This window comes from Astatotilapia calliptera, chromosome 5 (genome assembly GCF_964374335.1).
Source record: "Astatotilapia calliptera chromosome 5, fAstCal68.1, whole genome shotgun sequence".
NCBI lineage: Eukaryota > Metazoa > Chordata > Actinopteri > Cichliformes > Cichlidae > Astatotilapia > Astatotilapia calliptera.
In genome coordinates this window covers 35,539,146-35,565,855 of record NC_137426.1, presented here as the reverse complement: position 1 = coordinate 35,565,855, position 26,710 = coordinate 35,539,146, and the positions used below count along the sequence as shown (strand labels likewise).

Genomic DNA, 26,710 nt, shown 5'->3' with positions numbered 1-26,710 from the left:
CGATTATGATCTGGGCTTTCAACGATCATTAAAAATGACTGAGCCGATTATTAGCCCCTCCCTAATTTATCCGCGACACCTTAAAGGCCGTTCCGTGAAAATATTGTCGGGCATAAACCGGTCCGTGGCGCAAAAAAGGTTGGAGACCGCTGATTAAGAGGACCCGAGGGAAGCTCGGAAAGCTAAGCAGAAGTTATTTGGAGAGTGACTGCCGTTGGTTGAAAAGAGAGTTTTAAAAAAAAAACTTCAGTGGTGTTGCACACTATTTTATATTATTTTTTTTAAAGTCATTGTTAACCCTTTAAAGCCGGTCAGAGCAGCACGCTCCGTTTTGCGTAACTATTTTTAAATCCCTGAAGAACCCTGAGCCGTGTAAGCTAGCGCAATAATTTGTTTTGCATATGAAACCGGAGGAGTTGTACTTACATCTGATGCCATCAGCTTGTCCTCGGTCACGGTTTCGTTCCACATATAGCTTTGCAAAAATTGCATAAAAAGCGCTTGCAGGAACAAAAACATAATATTCCAGAAACACGCTTTGCCGATCCTATCAGCTGTTCGTAACACTTCCCACAGTGAAATGATGCACATGCTGTTTTCTTTGCAAATTTGCATCATAGGATTGTTTTTTGTTTTTCCTGCAGTATATAAAAATTGCTGTATCTCCAAAATAAAACTATGAAGACACTCAAAATAAATTTTCTGTTGTTGTAAACTATTTTTTGCAACTTTATTGTATTTAAAGTTTTGAGGGATAAGCCTCTTAAATTTCTCCAAGTAGAAATATATGTAAACAAAACAAAAGCGATTTTCAATTTTTTTTGTAGTTTATTGCACTTTTTTGCAATTTATGTAATTACTATGGACTTAATGCATACATATTAGTAAAATATGGGCTATAACAGTTGTATAGCAACTTGAAATGCTCCCACAAATGGCACTACAACATGTAAAAAAAAATAATATAAGCTCTGGTGGACTTGGTTCTATAGTAGGTCTTAAAGGGTTAAATAAATATCGTCAAATAATCGTGATCTCAATTTCAGTGAAAATAATCGTGATTATCATTTTTGCCATAATCGAGCAGCCCTACCTGTGATGCAATACTGAGCTATGAAAAAACACACTGCAGAGATGTCATCATAGCAAACGATTTTAGAAAGCATCAGTGATTGTCCTGGTACAGGTAAGTCAGGTTTGAACAGATTCTCTCCTTCCAGACATAGTGTTGCTCTATATTGCAGAAAATAATTAACTGTTCCCCTTTATTAAGCATTAAGTATTATAGACTATATAATGATCAATAGATATCTGTATCTGAGATCACAAAATCCATATTTTCGGTTTTGCATCACACAGGTGATGCTTTATAAACGTAACAGACAGATAAGAATATGCTCTCAGAGCTGGACTCCAAGCAAGCGTCTTATAAACTCAACCTAAAAATCATTACTGCTTTGCTGTGAAAAAGCATCGTCGTAGAATCTATTACACTGCTCACAAGAAAACGTTATATGTCATAGTAAATGGACCGATACTTATATAGTGCCTTTCTACTCAATTTGAGCACACAGAGTGCTTTCAACTACAAGTCACACACACATTTGTACAATGCTTTTTCTCTGTACCTCAGCACTTCTATCCAATATTCACACACATGCTAACCTGAAAATCTTAGAAATATGGTAACTAACCAGATTCTTACTCTGGATGGCATTACCTTGGCCTCCAGTAACGCTGTGAGGAACCTTGGAGTCATTTTTGACCAGGACATGTCCTTCAACGCACATATTAAACAAATATGTAAGACTGCGTTCTTCCATTTGTGCATCATCTCTAAAGTTAGAAATATCCTGTCTCAGAGTGACGCTGAAAAACTAGTTCATGCATTTATTACTTCCTCACTGAAAAGCCTTCAGCTAATCCAAAATGCTGCAGCAAGAGTCCTGACAGGGACTAGAAAGAGAGAGCAGATTTCTCCTGTTTTGGCTTCCCTTCATTGGCTTCCTGTTAAATCCAGAATTGAATTCAAAATCCTGCTCCTCACATACAAGGTCTTAAATAATCAGGTCCCATCTTATCTTAATGACCTTGTAGTACCATATCACCCTATTAGAGCACTTCGCTCTCGCTCTGCAGGCCTACTTGTTGTTCCTAGAGTATTTAAAAGTAGAATGGGAGGGAGAGCCTTCAGTTTTCAGGCCCCTCTTCTGTGGAACCAGCTTCCAGTTTGGATTCAGGAGACAGACACTATCTCTACTTTCAAGATTAGGCTTAAAACTTTCCTTTTTGCTAAAGCATATAGTTAGGGCTGGACCAGGTGATCCTGAATCCTCCCTTAGTTATGCTGCAATAGACGTAGGCTGCCGGGGCATTCCCATGATGCATTGAGTTTTTCCTTTCCAGTCACCTTTCTCACTCACTATGTATTAACAGACCTCTCTGCATTGAATCATATCTGTTATTAACCTCTGTCTCTCTTCCACAGCATGTCTTTTATCCTGTCTTCCTTCTCTCACCCCAACCGGTCGCAGCAGATGGCCCCGCCCCTCCCTGAGCCTGGTTCTGCTGGAGGTTTCTTCCTGTTAAAAGGGAGTTTTTCCTTCCCACTGTCGCCAAAGTGCTTGCTCACAGGGGATCATATGATTGTTGGGTTTTTCTCTGTGTCAATGAAGCGCCTTGAGGCGACTTATGTTGTGATTTGGCGCTATATACAGTAAATAAAATTGAATTGAATTGAATTAACACTGGATGGTTGCACTGGGGGCAACTCCGACAGGAGAAACCGGGGATCAATCCACCGACCTGCTCAATCACCTGAGCCACAGGTTACTGCTTTTCTCTCGGCCCAATTATCTGCTAAGAGGACAGTGTAGGTTTATTCTTTGGTCTTAATGAATAATTCACTCAGCATCTATATTGATCCCTACCATTTGTCAATAGATGTAGGTTATTACGTGCAAACTGGTCTCAAAAATGAATGCCAGGCTATTAATACAATGCAGCCTTGAACACGGGTTGTTAAGACATCATCAGTGTTTGCATAATTCTTAAGCCTAATTGGTGGTGGATACAAGTCATTATGCTGAAAATACATCTTAAGGCAAATATATGTTAATCAGGGTCTTAAAAAGGTTGAGTCATTGTTTTCTACAGCTTAAGAGAGTTCAGACCACAAATGATGCACAGCATTATTATACAGTGTTAAATGTATTACACCACCACCTAATGCAAGTTTATGTCAAAGCTGCCTTAAACTAACAGCACTGGTAATTACCAAATTAATTGTTAATCCACCTGTATGCACAACCTCTTTAGTCATAATTTATTTTTAATTTCTAAAATAAAACTATTGTTGTTACTTATGATTTTTTTTTTACAAATGTACTGTTTTACAAAAACAAAGAAAAATAATAAAGAACATTATTATTTTTGATTAAGATGCCAAATTACAGCTACTTGCATTCATAAACAAATACACCCCTCCACCTTTTAACATAGCAAGAGGCACCCGCCATGTGCCCAGAAGGACACACGAACAAACACGTGAGTGAGATGGGGATTAGGTCAGTGGGGAAGTATCCCATGATGGACGGAGATCCCTGCATTTATCAAAATTCTCACAAAGTATATCAAACAGTTTTTGGAAACATGCAGGAATACAGAAATATGATGTCTGGATGCTGGTTTTTCACTCATTTTCCTCAAATCTCCACAACAAAGGTGAAATGACCTTCAAGAACAGCATTCATTCTGTTTTTTCCAACATTATTGAAAAAACATCAGAATGAAATTAATCAATATTGGCCTTAAACATTTTCAAGCTGTAGTTGTAAGAATAGCCATTGTTTTAATTAAAAAAATATCAAAAGTGATTCTTTATCATGGTTAGGACGCATTTTTCACAATATGAAAAAAGCCCAAACAAACAAGGTACCTAACATTGCTGAAGACATCCTACTGTTTGCATAGGCCTGTATTCATTCGGCTGTTTGTCAGCGGAGACATTTTAAGATACATTCTGCTGAATCTGATGGTAAGGGCCAAATTTGCCTGCAGGGAGGCTCTGGCGGTAAAAGTGGGGCTATTTTGTCATCAATGATGGCTGCTAAGCAGCGGTGTGAATTGACATGGAGAGAAGTGATGTATCGGCTCACCTGATGAGCATCCAGATCGATGATGGTCACCCTGGAGATGCCTTCGACTCTCTCAAACAGAAACTGAGAGATAAATCAGAAAATATTTGCTTTCTGAACACACATCCCCAGCATGAGAAAAACTTTTACATCTCACATGGAATTACATTAAAAACTCAAGCAGAACAATGTTCACAATGCCCAAATTAATCTTTTAACTCATCCATAAAGAACAATGAGCTTCATGCGATTCCTGTTTGTACTTTATGGCTGTTCTAGTGAAAACTTTCCTTTTTCCAACTGTGCGTTTGGGTTCATGCCTTGATTTTTAATAATGGCAGTTTTAACAATGAGTGTCAAGTCAATGTGTTAAATAATGGGGAATCTAAAAAAAAAAGTGTCTGATTCAGTTTTACCTTGATGGCCAAAGTGATGTCAGCATAGGCACAAAATCCACCTCCTCTGTCGCTGGAGCAGTGGTGGAAGCCTCCTCCTGGGAAACAGAAAATTCACAGGCTCTGTCTCAGGGCCATTAGACTAACCGAGCAGGTTTCTAAGAAGTCCATTATTCAAAATGGCTATAAATGCCGATTTAAAATGGGCTGTTATTGAGTTTATTGCACCTTATAAAAATGGCTGCTTTTCCCATGTGGTATAACAGTGGGACTACTGACACCAAATGGGACTGTTCTAATGCTGCTGTAATGCTAGGACAGCAGCAGTCTACAGGGAAAAGCACTGTGTGAAGAGACCTTTTTAACAACTGGGATGAGAAGCCTTCGTTCAGGTTAAGAAATATAGTCTCCTCTGACCTGATTTGGTCACGTTCATTAAAATACAGAGTATTAAAATACAGAGAAATATGTGGTGGCTGGTGAAATATGACCATCATTATTGCCTAGCTTTCAAAAACAGTCCTTTATAAGGGTTCTTCATCCTTATGGTGTTGAGAAAAGATGTTTCTATATTTGTGTAAAGCTAACTGAAGGTGGTGCTATATTAACATACAGTTGCTCTCATAAGTTGATTTACCCTGAAAGAATTTATGATTTCTTAACCATTTTTCAGAGAATATGAATGATAGCACAAAAACTTTACTTTCATTCATGGTTTCTGGAAGGCTAAACACATTTATTGTCAAACAATTGTGTTTATTCTTTTTAAATCATAATCTCAACACAAACTACCCCAATGACCCTGATCTGAGGTTTACATACCCCAGTTCCTAATACAGTGTACGGCCCCTTTAACATCAGTAACAGCTAAATGAGACTCTTTATCTTCTCGGTCAGTAAAGCTGCCCATCGTTTTTTTTGGATACTATTCAGACAGACAGCAATTTAAGGAGAACATGCGGCTAAACATGTCACTCCTGATTTGATTGCTGCTAGCGAGTAGGCTAGGAGCTAAGGGGACAAGAGAAAAGTACTGTGGCGGGGCGTGGTCTGCGGCACGGCTGCTGGGGAGGCGGACGCACCTGAGCGGCATCCACAATCACGTCTCGCCGACCTGTCGCCATCGTTGTGCAGGATGCTGCCGTTTCCAACAATGGCGGCAGCTGGTTAGTTTTAATATTACTCTTATTATTCTTTTTTTCCCCATGGGGATCAATAAAGTATCTATTATTATTATTATTATTTATCAAGACACCACATATTTTCAAAAGCGCTCCGATGTTTTCAGAGACGTCTGTTACCCACCAGCTCGATAGCGAGCCGGGGGCTAGGCTCACTAGAGCCGTGAGAACACCGGACTCCCGGCAGATCGTTTTCAAACCCACCGCCGTCTTTCGCTACTCAGGTTAAACATGATATCTAAGTCACTTAGATAACTTAATGTTATTGTTTGGCTTTTTTTAGTATTTTATTTGTTCCTGAGTAAATCGGTTTGGCTGAGATTAAAGTTATAATTTTTACACAGCTGAATAAACGTCAAGCAGACAGCTGATTATCAGAAGTGTGAGATGCTCGAGAATATCCTCCAGTGTCCTGTTATATTTTAGATAGCAAGGAGTTTATTAATCTTCACCGAAACAATCTGCAAATTTCATTAAAATTTAATAAACTATCATCTTGTCTTTATTTTTAGTTAGCACAGACCTTAAACACTTACAGCTGTAAGATAATGATAGTTATATAAGAGCAGATGCTGCTGGTGCAATAAGCTGTACGTTGTACATCCAATGGATGATGATCTGATTAGTCGACTAATCAGAAAAATAATCGGTGACTGGTCGACTATCAAAATAATCGTTTGTGGCAGCCCTATAAGAAAGTAATAAAAATATGACCATGCAATAATTTCAGAAACAGCAATGATGTGTGTCCAATGAGGAAAAAAGGGAAAAGTGTGTTTTATGCTATATTCTCAGTGTTGTCATTGTAATATAACAATATGGTTGGGTGAATAAGGAAAGAAAATACAGTGCACATTTTTTCATAACATGCTTTGTAAAACTGTTGGTGCAAAAGTGTATACAGCAATGTGGAGCTTGTTTATGTCTTCAAACTGACGCGGTTCCATTCTTTACGGTTTCCCTGATGCCAACTTATAAATAAACTATCGTCAGTTGCAGCCCTGTCTGAAACAGCACAGCTCATCAGAGAGGACAACATTTAATCCAACAACAAAAATGAACAAGTCACTAAAACCTCACTGGAGTTCTTTGTCAGGCTATAAATTAGCCAAGTTGCTACAGGACTCTGATAATCAGAAGAGGAAGCTCGCTTCACAAGTGGAAAAGCTGAAGAATCAACTCCAAAGTGCTGAGACTCTTTGTGCTTGCCTAGAAAAAAAGGCTGCTCAAGGGGCCGCCAAGCTGGAAGAACAGAAAACTGAAATAGAGCACCTCCAAAGGCAGATGAAGGAAAAGGATACGAATTTGCAGAGTGCTATGAGACACGGTAACAGACTTCTCAGTCAGATCAACGTCATGATGGCACAGAATACATCAATGAAACAGTCAACTGAAAAGACGGATCGGCTACATCAACAGCTGGACAATGCGACAAATAAACTAAAACAGGAGAAACGTCTGAAGAACAAGTACATGAATGCAGAGAAGAAAGCAAAGAAAGAGGCACGAAGGTTGCAAAAGATCTGTGACAAATTCAAGCAGCAAAAGAATAACAACAGGGAGCTACTAGCTAGCGCAGCTCTTCAACAAGAACTCGGGCAAATTCAACATCATCTAAACCAGGAGAACAGACTGCACGTAGAAAACGCATTAACAGATCGGTTCCTCATCAGAGACCCGAGGGCCACGAGGGAACACCTAGAACAGCAAATATGTGAGCTCCGAGCCCAGCAAAATGATACCTCGGAGAAGGAGCGGTCACTTATCCGAGAGGTGGAGAGATTAAGATCACAAATCAAAGAAGTGATTGCAACCAGCCTCAACACTGCTGAGAAGGTTTCAGAGCAGGAGGAACACCTTGTCCCCGAATCACAGGCCGTCCTGGGGGAAGCTGCTGCTCCAGTAGAAAATCTCCCAGGAAAAACAAAGAAGAATACATCGTGGAAAAGACTCCTCGTGGCTGTGGGCCTAAAACAGAAAAAGAAGGCCCCAGGGTCCACCGAAAAATGAGATTAGATCTTGAATAACAAGATCTTGAATAAAATGCTAATATAGAGTCCTAAGAGTTTTATTTCTTTTCAAATTTATTAAGAGGTCCTACAGTCAATACTAAATGCTTCCAAACCTATCTTTTCAAATTGCTCCTTCATACAGATGAGTCTCACGATTTCTGCTTAAATCAGAGTAGTTGATTTCATTTAAGAATTGCATACATGTATTTTTTAAGCTTATATTACAGATTTGTAGGTTTAATTAACAATCAGCTCTGATTAGATACATTTTAAACAGATTTTAAAATGATCACTTCTAGTTTAGTCAGGTCTTCTATGTATTAGTTATAGTTGTGGTGTGATGCACATGTGGTGACCTATTATTTTGTGAAATGTTCAGGTGTGCTTGGGAAAAGAAATGCTGTTTTATTGCATAAAATAGTGCTGCACGGTACACACGGCCAGAAGAGGGAAAAAAAAATCCCAGTTTTTCTGACTCTAGCTTGTTTCAGTGAACCACCTGTCACCTCACTCAAAACAGGCTCGAACCTGCTGGTTTCTTTGGTTTTTCAACATGCAGTATAAAAGTGATGTCATGCTCTGTACTGGCAAAAAACATGCTCTAAAAATTTTAAGCACTTATTTCTTAAATCCAGCTTCACTGAGAATGTTAACGTCCTAAGACCCGGAATCTTCCACTGCATGCATTTTTAATTTCTCTTATTTCTCTTACTTATATTTGGGTTTGATTGTTTTTACAGTCATCAGCTGCCAAAGCATTACCAGATTTGTTTTTTAAACCAAATTTTGTTTCTGAGAAAAATGAGATCCACATATGAGCATAATTGTTTCAAATTTCAATAGAACAGTGGCAGTGTAATGTCCTCATGAGTGGATATCAAGCCAGATCCTAGGAGGTTAAGTTTAAGTTTTTTTAAAACCAGGGCTCCATGTAGTATTTCATGTCCACTTTAATGTCATTGTCTTTATGAATGACTTTTATATAGATACACCCTGCATGTTTCTGCTGTGAGCCTGCAGCAAAGTTTACAACAAAAAATCCCAAATGAAAACATTGTGGCCGCTTAACTGAGCAATTTATTTGTTTGACGCTTCATCACAGAGTCAAACAAACACATTTATTTAAGCTGAGACATTAGCTGCTGTGATACAGAATATCCAGGAAAGCAATGTGTACATATACCTGACTCTAGCTGGCTGCTGCTTAAATGGCAGACCAGTAGCACTTGTAAAAATGCTAACGTATTTTCCGCACTATAAGGCGCACTATATTAAAATCCTTTAATTTTCTCAAAAATCAACAGCGGTGCATCGTATGTATGAATTATGTATTTTTTTAAGCATCTTGCTGCATTTTGTATAAGTTCATACTCAAGTTTTAAACAAAGCAACACTAAAGCTATTCTGTTATACCTGTATGCAAAAATACACTGCACCCAAAATATTTCATAGTTCAGCAACACTGATCAATCTAATAAACTTAAACCTGCACCATCCTCCCTATTCTGGTATTTTAAAGAGTACTTAGTGGAAATATAAAACAACCTAACTAATAGGGCTGCAAACTCCCAGCAAAAACAAAACAAAATAGGGAACCACCCTCCACACTCATGCTTAATTGATGTAATGGACTTTAATTTAAAGCACGTGTAAAAAAAAAAAAAAAAAAAAAAAAAAAAAAAAAATGCACAGAAGTCAAATTTTTTTTTTACAATAATTAAATAGATTCAACATCTTTCTTCAACAGAATTGCAAAGGTAAAAGTACTGTAGCTTTCTAGGTTATAAATTTGACTTAATTGTTACTATATACAATAATGGACTTCTATACATTGAAAAATGAAAAATTATTTATTAAAAGCTAGACATGACAATTAGAAAAAAAAAGTATGTTTTTGTGCCCCCCTTTCCCTGTTAATGCCCTATCGAACCCCCTGGCAAAACTTTGCTAGACCCGCCCCTGCACAGTTACCAGCCGTCAGCTGCATAGAAAAGGATCCTGGTGTAACAACAGTTTATCAAGCTTAAACGTGCGGCTGTTGTTTATCTGCTGGTTTCCTCTTTCTGGCGCGAAGTGGGCGATAAACAAACAAGACAGACGGGAGTCGCGACAGAAAAGCCGATCAGCTGATCATTGATCAGTTTCATGATTGAAGTAGCAGCAAGAGAGGGAGAGGAGAGAGAAGAGGCAGTCGCTCCATATATCGGTTGTTAAGCTTTACTAACATACAGAGATGAACTTACACACTTGCTTTACTTCTCTGGGATAGCTTTCTCAGAGATGAAATGCCGGTTTGGAAGCACGCAGCGAGGCTCCAAATGCTCAACCAGACTGCCGACAGGTCTCACACGCTACAGCCGCTCTATCACGAGACGCATACTGCTCCGACGTGCTAAGGTTATGAGCTGGGATACGTTATTTTATTTACGTTTTTTATTTCTCTTCGATATCTGATACAGTAATTTAGGTCAGTATTGGACAGATACTGATACGTAATATCGAATCGGTCCATCTCTAGTTCTGCCTGAGAGATTTTTGAAAAAATTCAAACGTACAGCTCTGCTATCACTTCAAACATAAAAGAAGACAGAAAACTAAACAGCAGTGACTTTTGCAGGGTTACTGAAGTTGAACTAGCTGGTATATAATGATGTGCTACGTGACTGCTAGCGACACAGCTATGTTAGCATAATATAAACAAGCTAACTTTTTTCCCACTCGATAAAAGTTAACGTGAGTGTTCTCGGTGGTCAGGGACAAATGCAATCGCATAGCAGGATGCTGTAAACGGACCAAACTTCAGTCAGGAGAAAAATACGAGGTTAGTCATTAATAAACTGCAACAACATGGGAATAGAGCAGCTGCCAGAGATTTCAGCATTAATGAATCAATGGTGTGGAAGTGGAGGAAGAAAGAAGAATGAGATGAATAAAATTTGACTTGTCTGACTGTTTTGTTTTGCTTAACGCGCCTTATGATGCGAAAAATACGGTCCATGTCTGGCGAGTGTTATGTTTGCGCCACTCCTCCTCTAGGCGATAAGCAGCTAAGGAAACTGATCAGCATGTTCTACTTTACGTTGAACACTGTTTCACTCACAGCTACCAGAAACAGATGCTGATGTTGAAGAGTTTATAGCATCTCGTTAACACGGAGCATTCCCTTTGTAAATGATTCAAAAACATATTTGTGCTAAGTGGGGAAAGAAAAACAAACATTTTTTTGTTTGTTTTGTTTAGTTTTTCCCATTCTAGCAGCTGGTGCTGTTAGTTTTCTTTTTTTACTAAAATAAATAAAAAATAATAATAATTCACCACCTAATTTAAGCTATATGCAAAGACTGCATACAAATACCACTGTGGGAAATGAAGGCTTTTGTTGCATGCTGAAGACACTGGAAACCTGGCATGTGACACCACTATCTTATGGAAACCTCCATAGCTAGGCTCTATAGGGAGGTGAAGAGTGTGGGGTAAACCGTTTCCCATATCAAAGCTAAACATATATCAGCTGATTGCAGATAGACGTATTACTGATGCATGGATCAGTGCATATATTGCAAACTCACCTACGTTTATGGCCCACCCTCGCTCAACAGCAAGTTTTCCTGCCTGTGAAAGAGACAATATTTCAGTTCAGTTGCCTTTATGTGACCATAAAAATGTATAAATGATCCTTTCTGGTTGACAGAGACAGAAAATCCCCTGAAAGGAAAATGACCTTTTAAAAAATAAACTACAGAATGCAACAGGAATCTTCAAGTGGCTCCTGCAGTCACCATGAACTGATTCATGTTGACTGAAAAACAACAACAAATAAAAGGTGCAAAGTGATGCATTCTAATGCTGGTTTTCTGTGCATGGCACGGATTTAAAAACGAGTAAGTACCACTAGTGAATCTGACTTCTAACTATGTAAAACATGTACTATTTCTAAATATGCATATGGACAACAACAGACTTAATTACTGCCAAAGTTAATGGGTTAACCGGAAAAATAAAGTGGACTCGTGCTCTTTTCTTTTCTTTGTCCCATGCGAAGCGCTCTGCTCTGCTGAGACTTCAACAGTGACGTGTAATTAAAAGGTGACAGGTTTCCAAACAACTTGTCCATGGGAGCCCTGTCACTGTGTCATGGAACAAAAACCCGAAGCCACACAGACCAGCTTGTGGTGTACAGCAGGATATTATAAAAGTCAAACAAAAAGAAATAAAGAAAGTGGGACTAAAGAGCACTACCCTCCAAAAACCTAAAATCTTTAAAAGTTAATATATCTGAAGCCAAGAATTATTCAGCAGAATACCAACGTAAAAGGAATATTTACAATTCCTTTTGGAGATTTCATTGCAGAGCCTCACTGATCCAGATCTACTCCTGAGAGTAGCTTTCTTAAGAAACGTGAGACGGGCAGCGTTTCAAGTTCATTAGTGTCTTCCTGATGTGCCTGCTTACACCTCAGGAAGACATTAATTGGGCCTGGTTGCACTCCTGGTTTAGCTAAAGGCTTATTTATCTAAGCCGCTTCACAAATAAAGGGCATTCTTAGGAAAGTAGTTTCAATCTTCAAACTCAAAATGTTCTCAAGTATGTCGTCAGTCAGACGTTTTTTGTTTTTTTTTAAACAACGATAAGGCCGTGGTAGGTCACGATTTCTCTCTTGGAAAAGGCAAGAGTGGCTGCTCTGCCATGTTCTTCTACAGACCAGCATGTGTGAGAGCTGATGAGAGGAGATGTGACCTGGGGAGATTGTGTGTAAATGCCAGTATGGTTCTCTGATGGATGAGTAATAATACAAATTTGCATGTATGCACACAGTCTGGCTATGAACAGAGTGTGTGGGTAACACTCCACTCTGTCTGGGGAAAACAAGAACTCTGTTTCAGAGCGTATCAGGCATATTTTACAACAGCCCTCGAATCTCATGTGCACCATCGACCACCAGGCCCAGAATGCAGTCTTCGAGAGAAAATACATTTGTTATCAAGCGTATGCTGAGAAAACCATATGATATGCGTTGTTTGCATTATAGTGGGCATATAGTTCAGGTTCATTTAGGTCTTCTTCTTGTACTCCATTTATTTCTTATTCTCTATTTCTCCGTTTTCAATAAGAACGCTCCAAAAGGCAGATCCCAGATTCCAGTTTCTCCCTATGCGCCACTAAAAACTACCTGAGAAAAATCTATCAATTTATAGGATTTATGATTTCCACTGGACTCCCACCTTTCAATTTAATATTTTCTTAACAATCAGATCAGCCAAAAATATTAAGATATAAATCCAAGAGAAATAATGTGTCAATATGAGTTTTAGCTTTTATGCGCCTGTCAGACAGAAAGAATGCGTTCCAGATAAACTTGGATATAAATATTAATGTTTTCAAACCAATTTGCCTCACACACACACACACACACACAGACAGCTAACAGGATTTTAAAGAAGAAACCTTCTACATAACCATTACAGATTTAAAGAAGTGAATCACAACAAACGTTTCAAATAAAGTCACATAGACTGTTCATCCTACTTAAAACAACTTGAGTAACCATTCCCCAAAACACATGAAAGAGAATTTCCATTTAAAAGTGCAAACACACGATATGTTCAACAAAGAAAACCCATCTTCCCCCTAAAACTCTGTCGCCACAGAGATTAGCTTTTATATATGAAATATATATATTTAACACAGGTTTTCTATTAGGCTGCTTTCCCTTGGAAGTCTCCACCCTCACAAGACAAAACAAGAACCTTTATTTCCTTTGAATTCACAACTTTTACAGAAAGCATCAATTTAAAGCAAAGTCTGCACAAGTCTTTTCAAGAAACCCTTTTGTTAATACAAAATTGTCACAGAGCTTGAACATGAAGGTAATGTAAAGTTTCTAAAGGTAATAAAACAATGTGAACACCTCAGGTTCTGTAGTTAGTACTAAATGTAGATTCTGCAGCTACATAAAAAATAGCCCTGTGTAAGCACAGTCTTCCATGCCAGATAAAGCAGTATATGGTCGGCAACAGGCCAGAACCTTCCAAAAGAAAAAACACCTAAAAACTTAAAGAGCGTTGCACTTTACTGCAGAACAGTGATCTGTGTGCTGGAATGTGGCGGCGTTGTCCTGCTCCTGGAATTTTCTGCTGAGTACTGTACAGTTATTTCATGCATCTAGATGTTTTTTTGTAAAACACACACTAAAACCATATGCAGATTATCTACTAAGGTGGGCAACTTGAGTTCAACTTAAGGTCATTGAAAATTCAAGGCCTTGTTGTGGAAGAACCTCATTGTGTTGGCTGGATGCTGAGTGCAGTGGGTGTGAACTATAACGTTTCTGCTGCACTCGTATTAGTTGATAAAAGTAAACGGAGCCAAGAGTGGATCTCATCATTATGTGATGGTGGTACACTACAGGACATTATCTCCATTTCTACTTCTGACAAATGAGGCTAGATAACATGTCATTATCAGCCACAAGCATGAAGAGGAAATGAGGGTGTCAGATACCTACCATTATTGTTCCCCCTGTCTGAGTCCGCAAAGGCCTTAGCACCTTCCGCTGCACCAGGAAATTAGGCAGAAACAGGAGAGGTGGAATTTCTGTGATGGTTGCCACCACCAGAGACCACTAAATGGAAGCAGAACATAATTAGAGCGGTATAGAGATGTTTTTTTCTTTGCCATCTGTCACAAGACAAACAAAACTAAGTTGCCCTCAACTGAATGAACAGCACGGAAAGCAAAGCAAAAAAAGAAAGGTAAAAAAGGATGTGGATATAAAGGTGGAGAAAAACGAAATAATGATGCCAGGGGGTTCAGGCTGAAGCTTGAATTCTCATGAAAAAACGACAGTAAAGAATAAAGCTATTGCACCTCACTTGGGCAGCTGAGGGAAAACAGAATAAATACAAAGCCTCTGAATGTGACAGAAATACTGTTATCAGCTTTGCTTCCTCTGTAGCAGGCACTCTACTAGAAGAGCTTTACAATGAAACGTCAGCATTCCTGACATCCACAGACAGCTTAAAATTCCCAAATCCGCTCAGGGAAAGGTAAATAAATGTAGACACTAATCAGTCCCTCTAGATGATAAATTAAAATGACAAAAGCTCAAAGGAGATTTGCCATGTTGTTAATATGCGTGACATGATATTCCCTGAGGACTAAGGATTAATCAGATGAGGACTGATTGGTGACTGATAACTGACTGGAGAGAAAGAGAAAGAAGAATTCTGATGTAAGATGAAGTGATAGAGACTGTCACCCACCTGGTTGGGTGACAGTTGTGAATTGAGCAGACTTCAGTGGACATGAACAGAAGTAATGAGGAGGTGCTGGGAAGGTATGGTGTTAAAGAGACAAAAAAAAAGTATAATAGAAAAATAGTGATTGATTTTGTGAAAAGGATAAAACAGGAGTAATGTATAAGAGTGGAGGAGACTACATCTTATGCAGAAGGTGAAAGAGAGAGCGCACTGCAAGGTATTGGCAGGGAAGAAGCAAGTGAAGCCAAGGATTAAATGGTGGAAGCTGAAGAAAGAATGTTGCATAGAGTTCAGGAAAGAGTTAAGACAGGCAATAGGTGTTACAGAAGAGTTGCCAAAGAAGGGGAAAAGGGCTTGCATTGATTAGTTAGGCAGAGAGACAGAGCTGGAAAAGATGTGCAGTAGGGCTGGGTCATATCATACCGTTCACGGTAACACCGGTGTAATGTTGGGCAACGATAAGAAAATGAAATATCGCGACAGAATATGAGTAAAACGCACATGTGCAGTGCCTTTGTTTTCATACGCACATGGCGGAAAAAGCATGTCGGTGACGGAGAATGAGAAGGGCGAAAGCGGATCGTTGAATGAAACAGATGAACCAGAACTGGTTTGTAAAAATGCTGCAGCTTCAGTGGTGTGGAACTGGTTTAGCTTTCGCCTAGAGCTGGGCGATAGAACGATAACGATATGTATCGCGATATAACTTTTACTCGATAGAGAAATTAAGCTATCGCGATAGACCTCGCCGCTCTTGTCCTCTTAAAAAAAAAAAAAAAAAAAAAAAAGGTCAGCCAATCCAAATTCAGTAGCGCAGAGCCGAACCAATCACAGCCGCAGCGTCACGTCGCGTGACTTGTTACGTACAGCACAAGTGCCAAGCCGCACGTGTGTTTGTTTGGGAAGCAGCCAGCGGGTAATGGAGCCAGCGCGTAATGGAGGAAATGAGTGTGCCGACTAGAAAAATCAACCGAGCGTGACCGAAGAGAAAACAGATGATGGTTCCAATGCCGGAGAGATTGTTGAACGGAAGAGCCATAGAAGTTCCGTAGTGTGAAGGTATTTCGGCTATTTCAAGTCTGACAAAAAACAGAGTAGCATGCACTGTAAATTGTGCCGAAAGCAAGTCTGGAAATACAATAAACTGGTGCATGCGTCACACTGTGCGCCACGTTATTGTTTCGGTGAAATGAATTTCTACAATACTGTTACTGTTAATTCTACTCTCTGCAGTGTTTAAATGCTTACATATACACACAGTTACTGTCCCTCCACACACACGACTCTGTTCTGCTTCTATGCCCCAGCTTTGTTTACTTTTTCCCACCGAGGCTTCTAGACTTCTGATTGGCCAACATTTCTGCACGGTTAGGAATCTAGCGCCACCTGCTGCTTTGGCATGTTCATAGCAGCGTTTTCCTTCATTTCTGCCTTTATGTGTGGACGGGATTATTTTTAAAACGAAAACGGAAAATCTCCGTTTTCAAAAATACCCGTGTACGTGTGGACGTAGCCTCAGTCTCTGACTGGAAGCGCTAATTCGTCATTCGGCTTTTGTCAGACTAAAGTAACTGTTAAAACTATTTGAAAAGCTCAGCTATACAACAAGGAGAGATTGAGAATTTCCTTTTAGTTCTCAGTTTATTTGATATTGACAAAAGTTAGTCAGTTTTGTCTGTTCTTCTGTAAAACAAACTAAGATTTATTTTTAGAATTAATACTTTGTTTCTAAGTGGAATTGACAATTTAGTCTGTTTCGTTTGTTCTATTTTGAAACTTAAACGCTTCAGCGGCTGCCTTTTGTGTAGTTTGCAATATTTGCCTTTATCTATCTGAAAAAGTCTCATGTTCCTTAAGTACATCTACCCTGTTGAACTTATTATGGGAAATAAATATTTAAATAAAAACAAGCTGCTGATTATTTCACATTTTACTTGTGAGCAACGGCACATTTAAATCTTACAAATACAGTTATTTGGCTTATATCGTGATAGATATCGTTATCGCCTGAAATGAAAAAAACATATCGTGATATGAAAAAATCTCATATCGCCCAGCTCTACTTTCGCCCGTCAGATACACAACAAAGCAGTATTTTTGGTAGCGCATGCTAGCGGGCCGTCGTTATTACCGTGTTTTTTGGAAAATACGTCACACTTAAAATCAATCCTTTGATTTTTCTGAAAATCGACAGAGCCCCTTATAATCCCGTTTGCCTTATGTATGAACTCTGGTTGTTTACTGACCTCGAAACGATTTTATGTCGTACACGGCGCTGGAAAATCTGTCACGTTTCAGTACAACTTTGCTAAGCCACGAAGCCGCACCGCTTGATGGATTGTCGGAGCATTACAGCTATCGTAGGCAGGCGCCTCGCGGAGTGATACGTACTGTGCTTCAACATAATATTACCGTATTGTGTGTGTATAACCTCTTTTCAAGTTTTGTGGATATTAAACATGGTTGTGCTGAGGATATGTCGGCCAGTTTCCACTTGGTTAAACTGTCAGCGAGGAATTTGCATTTGCACTTTAAATTTTTACATAACTTTAATGCTGCTTGTTTAAGTGAAAATACATTGATTTATTTTCTTTTGCACTAATAAAGTTGTGGAGTTGTAAAGTATTTTGTCTAGTGTCAATTATATCGTCAGTTATATCGTTATCGCAAATTTTCAAATGTATATCGTGATAAATATTTTTGGTCATATCGCCCTGCTCTAATGTGCAGCAGGTTAGGGTGAAAAGATTATAGGGGCAGCAGTCAAAGTAGAGGCTAGACCTCCATCTCCTGGGCAACCTCCTCTAATTCTCATGCAGTGGAAAGCTAGACATCCCCAAGCCAGCTGAAAGACGTAATCTCTACAGTTTATCCAAGCAGGCCCTCTTCCCAGTAGAACACACCTGAAACACTATACCCAGACCTCCAGGAGACATCCTAGTAAGACACCTGAACCATCTCAAAGGGGAGACTGATCCCCCTTAAAGTTTGTGCACACCCTCCCTGTCTTGAAGAGGGGAATCGTCACCCAAGTCTGCCAATTCAGAGGCACTGTCCCCAGCTTCCACGTGTTGCAGAGGTACATCATCTAAGACGGAGCTACAGCATCCAGAGCCTTAAGGAACTCTGGGCAAATCCCATAAACATCACAATGTTCCCAACGCTTTCACTTCCACCTGATCCAACTCATCACCAGGTGGTGATCAGCTGACAGCTCTGCTCCCACCTTCACCTGCAAATCTGACAATTTGATTACAAAATCCATCAACCTACAACCTAGAGCATCCTGGTGCCATGTGCACTTGAGAATAGCCGTCTGAACTGCCACAGATGACAGTCAGCACAGAGCACAGTACCTGTCTGCAACCTCTCACTGCAGGTAACTCCAGTTTTGTATAAAGTTTAAAACATGTTCAGGAGATTCGTCTCAGAATCCAAGCTATGCGTTGAGGTGAGCCCGATTACATCATAGTCACTATTAGGGCTGAACGATTATGGAAAATAATCGAATTGCGATTTTTTTTGCCCCAATATTGCGATTGCGATGTGATATGCGATTATTTTTTAAGGTCTTTGTCTTCTGTATTATTAAACAAAGACAAGCAATACATCATATAGTATGGCCAATACTATATTACATTAATTTTAAACTGTTCTTTCCTGGAAGACAGACCTCTGTTATGATGACATGAGGTGATGCATGAATTGATGACTGACATTTTTATTTAACTTCTTCAATCACAACAGTATATTTGAACATACACAATAGTTTATTTTTAGCTTACAAACATCTGAGCATAAAGTGCTGACAAGGAACCCTGGTGTAAACATTTAAATGAAAGTCAGTACAATGTGCAGATTGCAGAAATATACATAAACAAAATCAGTGGCTTTACCACACTCAGTTTTTCGACATCTGTGAAATACTAGACAGTCATTAAATTAAAAAATAATATTAAATAAATAAAACTAATAAATAAAAAATACACACATCTTACTGATCTCTGCAGTCAGTAACATTACACATAAAGTGCAAACATAATAGCAATTGTATAAACACACACACAAATACGCCTTTAAAATTTAAAGGCGTGAAATTGGACGGTCTAGTTCTGATTAGCGTCACCGCTGTCTCGGTGGAGTTTATTAAACTCGGCCGTCTGCTTCTTGCTATCTAAAATATAACCAGACACTGGTGTAAATTCTCGACTGTCTCATACTTCTGTTTAATAAGTTTTCTGTTTGACGTTTAGTCAGCTGTGTGAAAACCAAGGAGGAACCCACCCGGGGGATTAATAAAGTTTTATTTTATCTAATCTAATAACTTTAATCTCAGCCAAACCGATTTACTCACGAACAAACAAAACACTGAAAAAAGCCCAACAATAACATTTTTAGGTTGTCTAAGTGACTTATATATTACGTTTAACGCAAATGCGATATATCGTTCAGCCCTAGTCACTATGTCTTGACCTCGCATACAGGTTCAGACTTCATCCACTCCAGTGAGATGACACTCCATGTCAAATGAATTTGATTAAATTCATGTGTTACGGCAGGAAAGATGGAAGAATAATGATGCCAGTCAAAGTGATAGATGCTGCACTATGGGTGAGATAAAGCAAGCAACTCTACCTTTAATCTGTTGAGGTAGCGTTTGGTGTGAACGATCAGCAGATCCTCCTCAGCAGCTTCACGAGCTTCCACAAGGTTCCCATCATTGATAAACTGCTCCTCTGCAACACATACAGAGGGAGGGAGCACAGTTACAAAACGCTGGATGTTAGAGGGGGAGCTTCTACAACTTTTGTGCTCCTCAATTTGTAGGAATTAGTTTGGTATTCAGTATGTTTTACTAAAATACAATATCTGAACCAAGATGTCAGCATTCATTGAAACTCTTATCAGTAACCAGACTAATTTGCATGCAGAAACAGAAGAACGTAACAAATCCTACATTTATAAAAGCTGTAATATTTAGTTTTTCAAAGCCGATTGTCATTAAACTGCACAGGAATTATGAGGCTGCAGTATGTGGTGCTTATTGCATTATAGCAACAGGAGTTTCTATTCTAAAGAGAGTGGGCTGTATAACAGAAACAGTTCTCTTGAAAATACAATGCAGTATGAGAGGACCATGTTGAGGACCACAATTTTAAGAGACTTGGTATGAAAAAGATTTTCTGAGCATCTAGAGTTCAGAATATCATTTTACAATGAGGGCCACAGAAAGGAGTTTCACTTGCCCAGCCCACTTTACATCAAAGTGAGCTGGGCAAGTGAAACTCTCCTTTCTGTCCGCATAAAGACATTTAACTACACATTTAACCCCAGGGATATATTAATATAACATTTTTTTTTTAAACATAATTTCAACAGTCCACCTTAGTGTTTTTACAAGACAAATGTGTAAAATTACAGAAAAAGTTCTGGTGGCTCATTGCCCAGTGTTACGGCCCTAGCAGGGCCTCCTCCTGAAGGTGCCTGTGTGGGCGTGTCCCACCACCTCTTCTGCCTGAGGTGCCACCTTTCCCTGTTACACAGCTGACTCACATCAGTAATTAAAAGTATTTAAGCCCAGGGAAAGGTGAGCTCTGGGCCAGAGTGCCAGTAGTGTGGTTACAGCTTGTGAGCTGAGTGGTCGTTGTGTTTGCAGCTAGTGAGCTGTGTTTTTGGTGGTTTTCAGCTAGTGAGCTGCTCTTTCTTTTTGGCTTACGTTTTACTTTATTGACCAACGCCTGAGTTCTGTTTGTTTTCTTAAATGGTGATAGCGGCTTGTCCGTCTCTTTTAGTTAGTATAAATTGAAACTTTAATAAAACTCTTTAATTTAACCCTTTTGCCTCCCTTGACTCCTTTTTCTGACCCGGTCACTTTTTGTTACTTCCCCTCCCCGCTTAGACCCCTCAGGGGAACGTAACACCAGACTGCCCCATATTTATAAAAACGAGTATCAGTTACTTGCTTAAAATTCTTTTTTTTTTTTTTAAACTGAAATTTCTATAGCAGACAATGAAAAACGGGAACTTTTCTATAATTGTTTATTTTTTTAACTACTTTTGTGTGGCTAAAACACAAAAGTAGTCACTAAAACTTATAAATATACAGTTAAAAGTTCAAAAATATGCATCTTTCCCCAGACCCTTTGGGCCACCCCTGACAGTCCTCATTTATAAGGTGCTTTACAAACCCAAACAGTATAGCTAACGGGTGGATTTTCCCGGAAACAATGACTGCTTAAAGACAGACAGTGTGAAAGTGGATAGTACATCCTTGGTTTCTTAACATCATTGCTGCAGCCAGGGGTACAAAAGTGGCCTTAGAAGCACCTTAGACAGCTTTCTTAGGTTTAACCCCCTTGTTTTCCAGTGAGTTATCAGTTCTGTTACATAAACAAATCTAAGTCTATGTTTATGACACTATATTGCCGAAGATATTCACTCAATCAGGTATTCATCCAATCGCTTTCATAGCCAGATGGCAAATGGTAAATGGACTGGTTCTTATATAGGGTTTTTCTACTCTGAGCACTCTACGCGCTTTACATGCCATTTTATTTTTTACTCTATGCTGTTTCCAAGTGCTTACTACTAGCATTCATACAATCCATTGGAGATGGATGCATTCACCAATGCAATGGGGCAACATGGGGTTGGAATGCAGACTGGGATCAAACCTCCAACCTTCCAGTTAGTAGATGACCCACTCTACCACCTGAGGTACATCTGTATAAAATCAAGCACGTAGGCATGTGGATTTCTTCTACAAACATTTGTGAAGCAATAGGTTCTCAGTATCTCAGTGAATTCCAGTATGGTACCATGATAGGGTGCCCTCTCACTGACTTGTTAATTACAACTCAACAGCATCATCTTAACTGCTGTTGAGTTATCAGTTCATTACTGAGATAAACACGGGCCGCGTGGGCTGAATTGTAGATGGCAACGGTGACCACCCACTTTAAAGGCTCTGGTTTCAGAAGCGAATTCCCTATTCATGTGACATTTCAGAATGTCGTTAGATAAAAAATTTAAGCCTTGAACCAAACCTACAAGCTACATGGTGAATCATGAGCAAAAAAAGATTTGATGTGGATCAAAAAAATAAAAGAAAAACTGAAAAAAGAAAAAGTTGAAGGTACAGGACCGTGTACATAGATGCTGTTGTTGGTTGCTCTTTTATTCAGAAGGGCTCATTGACTCATGAATGTTTGCTTGTTAGGCAAATGTGTAAACAGTATGCCTCCCATAATGCCTTAACCTCTTAAGACCCGAACTCTTTCATGGCATGCATTTTAAATTTTTCTTTGCTATTTGGGTTGATTGGGACCTGAAGAATATAAAAACAAAGATTTATCAGATATTCTTTTACCTAATTTTCGTTTCATAGACAAATGAGATCCATGTATGAGATTTTGCTCTCACTAACTGACCTGATCTTGATAGGTTTAAACATCTCCATGGTAACAGTAAAATCCACCAAGCAGAGGCATTGCCGTTTCAATACAGGATTATGGGCAAAGTAGTTTTTTTCCTTGGTATTGCAAGGTTGAAATAATACAGATGTGTGTTTTCTACAGGAGCACATACCATCATTTCACAACCTTTCATGTTAAGTTTACATTATATGGTTACATAATGGCTCATAACCAAAATTTCTATGGAGAATATGAATGGGACTTTTGCATCCAGAACCTCAGTGTTGCACTATATACATTGTTTATACATACAAATGCATGTATATTCTTTTAAGAGATTACATGAGAAAGCACATGGTCTATGGTTTGTTCGCCACAATTTTTATTTCAATAATTGCAATAAAAAAAGAACTGTTGAAAACTCATAGCTGTGATTGGTGAAAACACAAACACAGACCTGAACAGACAGGCCAGCTAACCTGTCTGAATCAATTTTGAACTGATAAGTACAATACTTGTCAAGTCCTGTAGCTTCAAAGAAAGTGCGCCACAAAAATGTTTTTTGGATTCATTTAATTCTTAGAGATAAATATTTTAGGCAACTTGTGCTTTTTATTTAATGCTAAAATTTAAACCGTTAACCATGAAGCCATGGAGCTGTAGTGTTTGCATAAGAAGTGATAAAGCATTAAAGAGAGGTTTGTAAAATCAGGCAGAAACAGTCCCAAAGTAGCTGCTTAAAAGCATGGAGTTTAAATTTTTAGTTTCATTATAAATTAATGTCACTATATCAAGAAGCGTAGGTTATTTTTGATGAGCACCAGCCGGTCAATTGTGGGCCATTTTACATGTTATTCCCTTAGACTGCTGAAACGCGGTGGTCCAAAATTGGCTTCCAACTCTGGACGTAACACAGAGGGCTCATTAAAAACCCAGTGCACAACCAGTTCCTTTGTATCACTCTCTAAATATGCTGAGTAATTCTGCAATATCATCCAGTTTTCTTCCAATTACTGCATGGCTAAATTTAGAAAAACCAAGGTTTCCCTCTGTCAGCACAAGCTCAGCTCTTTATTTGCACTCTTAACTTCTGAAAGTTTTGTGAATTCATTAAGCTGCGTGCGACACGTTTAACAGCACAGATGATCCACCGTGAAGCCTGACAACAGCTCTGTGTGAAGTCATGCCAGTTATCCAGCAACTGTTTTCCCTCAGCCTCCAAAACCACACTGGCCTTCATCTACTATACCTGCACAAACTCCCACAGGGACTTTTCTCTAATTATCTGTGCTCTATTGCTCTGCCTCCCCTACTCCCTCTTCTTCAACTACAACTACCTCTTCCACTGTTTCTGCTTTGTTCTCCGGCTCTTTTCGCTTTTATGACCTCAGTCTGAGTGCTTCAGTGTTCATCAGCTCAGGGAGATATCCTCCCCATCTGCCACTCTGTTCTTCACTCGCTTACCTTTCAAGAAGCGGATGACTTTCCCCCACTTTCCCGCATCAAACGGGTGAAGCTTTTCAAGGCCCATAAAAGTGATGTTGTAGTCTGGGTGGTACACAATAGGCAGACATGTTCGAGGGATGCTGGCATACAAATCAGTGCGGTGGCAGCTGAAAGAGGAAAGTCAAAAGTGTGTATTTCATTTACATGCAGTGATTTCCCCAGTGCGTTAATAAGGGCTATTGAAAGTGTCATGCTGTTTGTTTGTACTCCTTACCGCCTCTTCTCCTCGTTATCTTCTTTGTGAGACATGTTTTTCAGGCATTGCTTCTTTCATCTAATTGGAAAAAAAAGGAATGAGATAAAAAATTTCATAAACTTGTGACTGCCGTAAATATGCACAGGAAGTCTCAGGACACAATTCATCTATTTTAAAAGAAGACTAAGAGCTTGAAATGCCTTCAAAATGTCTTTGTGTCACACTGTAACCAACTGTCGTCATTAGTACACAAACGGTACACGAGGACCTAAGCTTGAGCTCGTCAAAAAAAGGGGACTCGTGTCTCGCGCATGCGCAGTGATTTGTATACATATTAGAAAGACGCAACGGGACAAGGAAATGTTCCTGCCGTAAACACAGCCGCCAAACCTGTTTGAGTGCTGGCCGTTTTCAACGATAAACACGAATCATTTTTATGTTTGTTTGTTTGTTTTCATCGTGGAGGACAAAAACAGCACCAGAGACGCTGTATATGGCATAGCAGCCTGGAACCGTTTCAGAGAACAGAAACTAGCAACAACCCGATGTGACTCACCTGCTGCTGTTCTGTGGAATAACGCAGGCCACCAAACAGCAGCTGGATGTAAAGAGACGGAGACTCTCTGTCCCTGATGACGGTGTTTAAGCGGGGCTGTTGTCAGAATTGAGTGAACGAAACGAAAGAAAACGTTTTTCTTCAGTGTTTCTTGGACAGTTCGCTTAATTTCTGTTCCAGCTCCACGTACGTGCGTCGACTACGCGCGAGCTCCAAACCCGCGTAACTGACGTACAGTTACGCTGTTAGCGGAGATTTAAAGAAGAAACGTGTTCGTAGTGTGAGGGAGCTTCTCGGAGTATTATCTGCCTAATTGTCAGCTCAACTTAACGTTTTCACAAAGTGGCGTCGTAAACTTTGTTGTGCATTTTTCAGTGCGGATTATTTTGTTTTGCTTTTATTTTGAAAGGTAACCTTGTGTTGTGGTTGAGGTCCGTCTTTAAAGGCCCGTTTTTGAACTCAGTGAAAGGGAAACAAACTTGTTTCCCTGCTGCGCTTATTTTTGTAATTATGATATTTTTTATTTGTTTCATTTAATGTGTTTTAAATGTAAAACGTGTCCTTTTGATATATTTTGCATTGTCTGAACAATATCACATAAACATGGATAATGTGTTGAAAATTTTAAAAAAAAGTATCAAAGAAAGATGTGAAACCTTTAGCAGGTCCACTGAGATCTACGGTGAGCAGGGACACTTTATTGCCCTATTGTGTAATCTGTTTTGGAATTAGTGTTCTTTATATTTTTGTTAAATTCCCGAATGAATGTGAAAACTCTTCAAATAGCATACTGAGGCAGAACAAGTCTAAATACTAACTGTAGGCCTCTAACAGCAGTTTGATCCTAACAGCAGTGAATAGTGCACTTGGTGTTTTTTCCCAAGACTTGTACGTTCCTGTTGATAATATAAATGGAGATGAGATGTGAAGCACTCTTAAAGCCTTGGCAGGAAAGCTTTAGAAATAAATCAGGTGGCTCCTATTTCATCATCACTGTATAATACAAGTCCATCCAACCTTTTGAGACAATACTGCATCGTTATATGAAGGGTTTAACCACTGGAGCATTGATGAGACAGCATGATGATGAGTGTAGTGAATGCCAGGCACAGTGGCTTTATGACTAGAAGATAACAGAGACTTTGATTCTACACAACAGGGCTACTGATTTTTTTTATTCATATTTTTTAGGCTGTGTGCCACAGAATGAATTTGAATTTGAATCTTCAATGAACTGGAGCTATTTTAAGTTTTGCTAGGAAGAAAAGTACACATATAATAGAAGAGAAGCAGCATAGGATTCAATTCAGGTATTAGGTGTATCAAGCTCATTTGATCCAGTTAATTTTCTTTGTATGTTGAATGATGTATACACAGAGCCCTTTTCACACATGCCTTCCAGCTATGAACAGTGCAGGACATATTTGCATATAGGTGACTAATATGCATTAAGTCATAGAGCATATGCTGTAACAGCCAGCTTCCTAATTAACTAACCTTTATACTAATTTCTTTTGCCATCCACAATTATTGTACTTTCACAGGCCACTCTAATGAGTATCTTTCCCAGCGGCATTTACAAAGTTTTACCTCGTCAAACTGTGCAACAAGGGAAGAAGAAAAACCAAATCCTTTCATTTCACAACCGCACCACGGGGTGTGCATTGCAACCATAGGGATCAATGACATTTTTATCTTATCTGAGCTCAGTGTGTGTGATAATGTGCAGTTCCTCGTAATAATTCCCCTGAAATGTTGCTGGTATGTCTGTGTTGCCACAGAGCAATCATGAGTTCACATACTCACAGTTTTCACCACTGCAATGGAGGCGGTGGCTGGCAGTGTTACCTGCAGTTGCAGTGAACTGTGATTCTGCCATTTGGCAGCTGAAGAGGCAGTGCAATCAAAAAGTATTTGGCCTCTTCCTGATGTCTTGTTTGTTGCATATTTGTCACGTTTGCATTTCATAATGCAAATCCAATGATCATTTACAAAGCAATCCAAGCCCACCTGGCCTTTGTGAAAAAGTAATCGCTCTTAAACTTAATTGCTG

General features: G+C 39.2%; 1 protein-coding gene across 1 annotated transcript in view; it reads right to left on the bottom strand.

The window, feature by feature from the left end:
• hdac11 (histone deacetylase 11) overlaps window positions 1-24,885 on the bottom strand; it is a 46,345-nt gene extending 21,460 nt beyond the window's left edge. Inside the window, exons 1-8 of the mRNA XM_026169061.2 lie at window positions 24,658-24,885; window positions 24,120-24,179; window positions 23,864-24,012; window positions 19,620-19,720; window positions 14,231-14,347; window positions 11,294-11,336; window positions 4,553-4,629; window positions 4,158-4,220 (exon numbers count right to left, since the gene is read on the bottom strand). Of these exons, the coding sequence (XP_026024846.1) occupies window positions 4,158-4,220; window positions 4,553-4,629; window positions 11,294-11,336; window positions 14,231-14,347; window positions 19,620-19,720; window positions 23,864-24,012; window positions 24,120-24,154 (585 nt within the window). The 5' untranslated portion in view covers window positions 24,155-24,179; window positions 24,658-24,885. The remainder of the gene's footprint in view (window positions 1-4,157; window positions 4,221-4,552; window positions 4,630-11,293; window positions 11,337-14,230; window positions 14,348-19,619; window positions 19,721-23,863; window positions 24,013-24,119; window positions 24,180-24,657) is intronic.
• Between the last annotated feature and the right edge of the window lie 1,825 nt (window positions 24,886-26,710).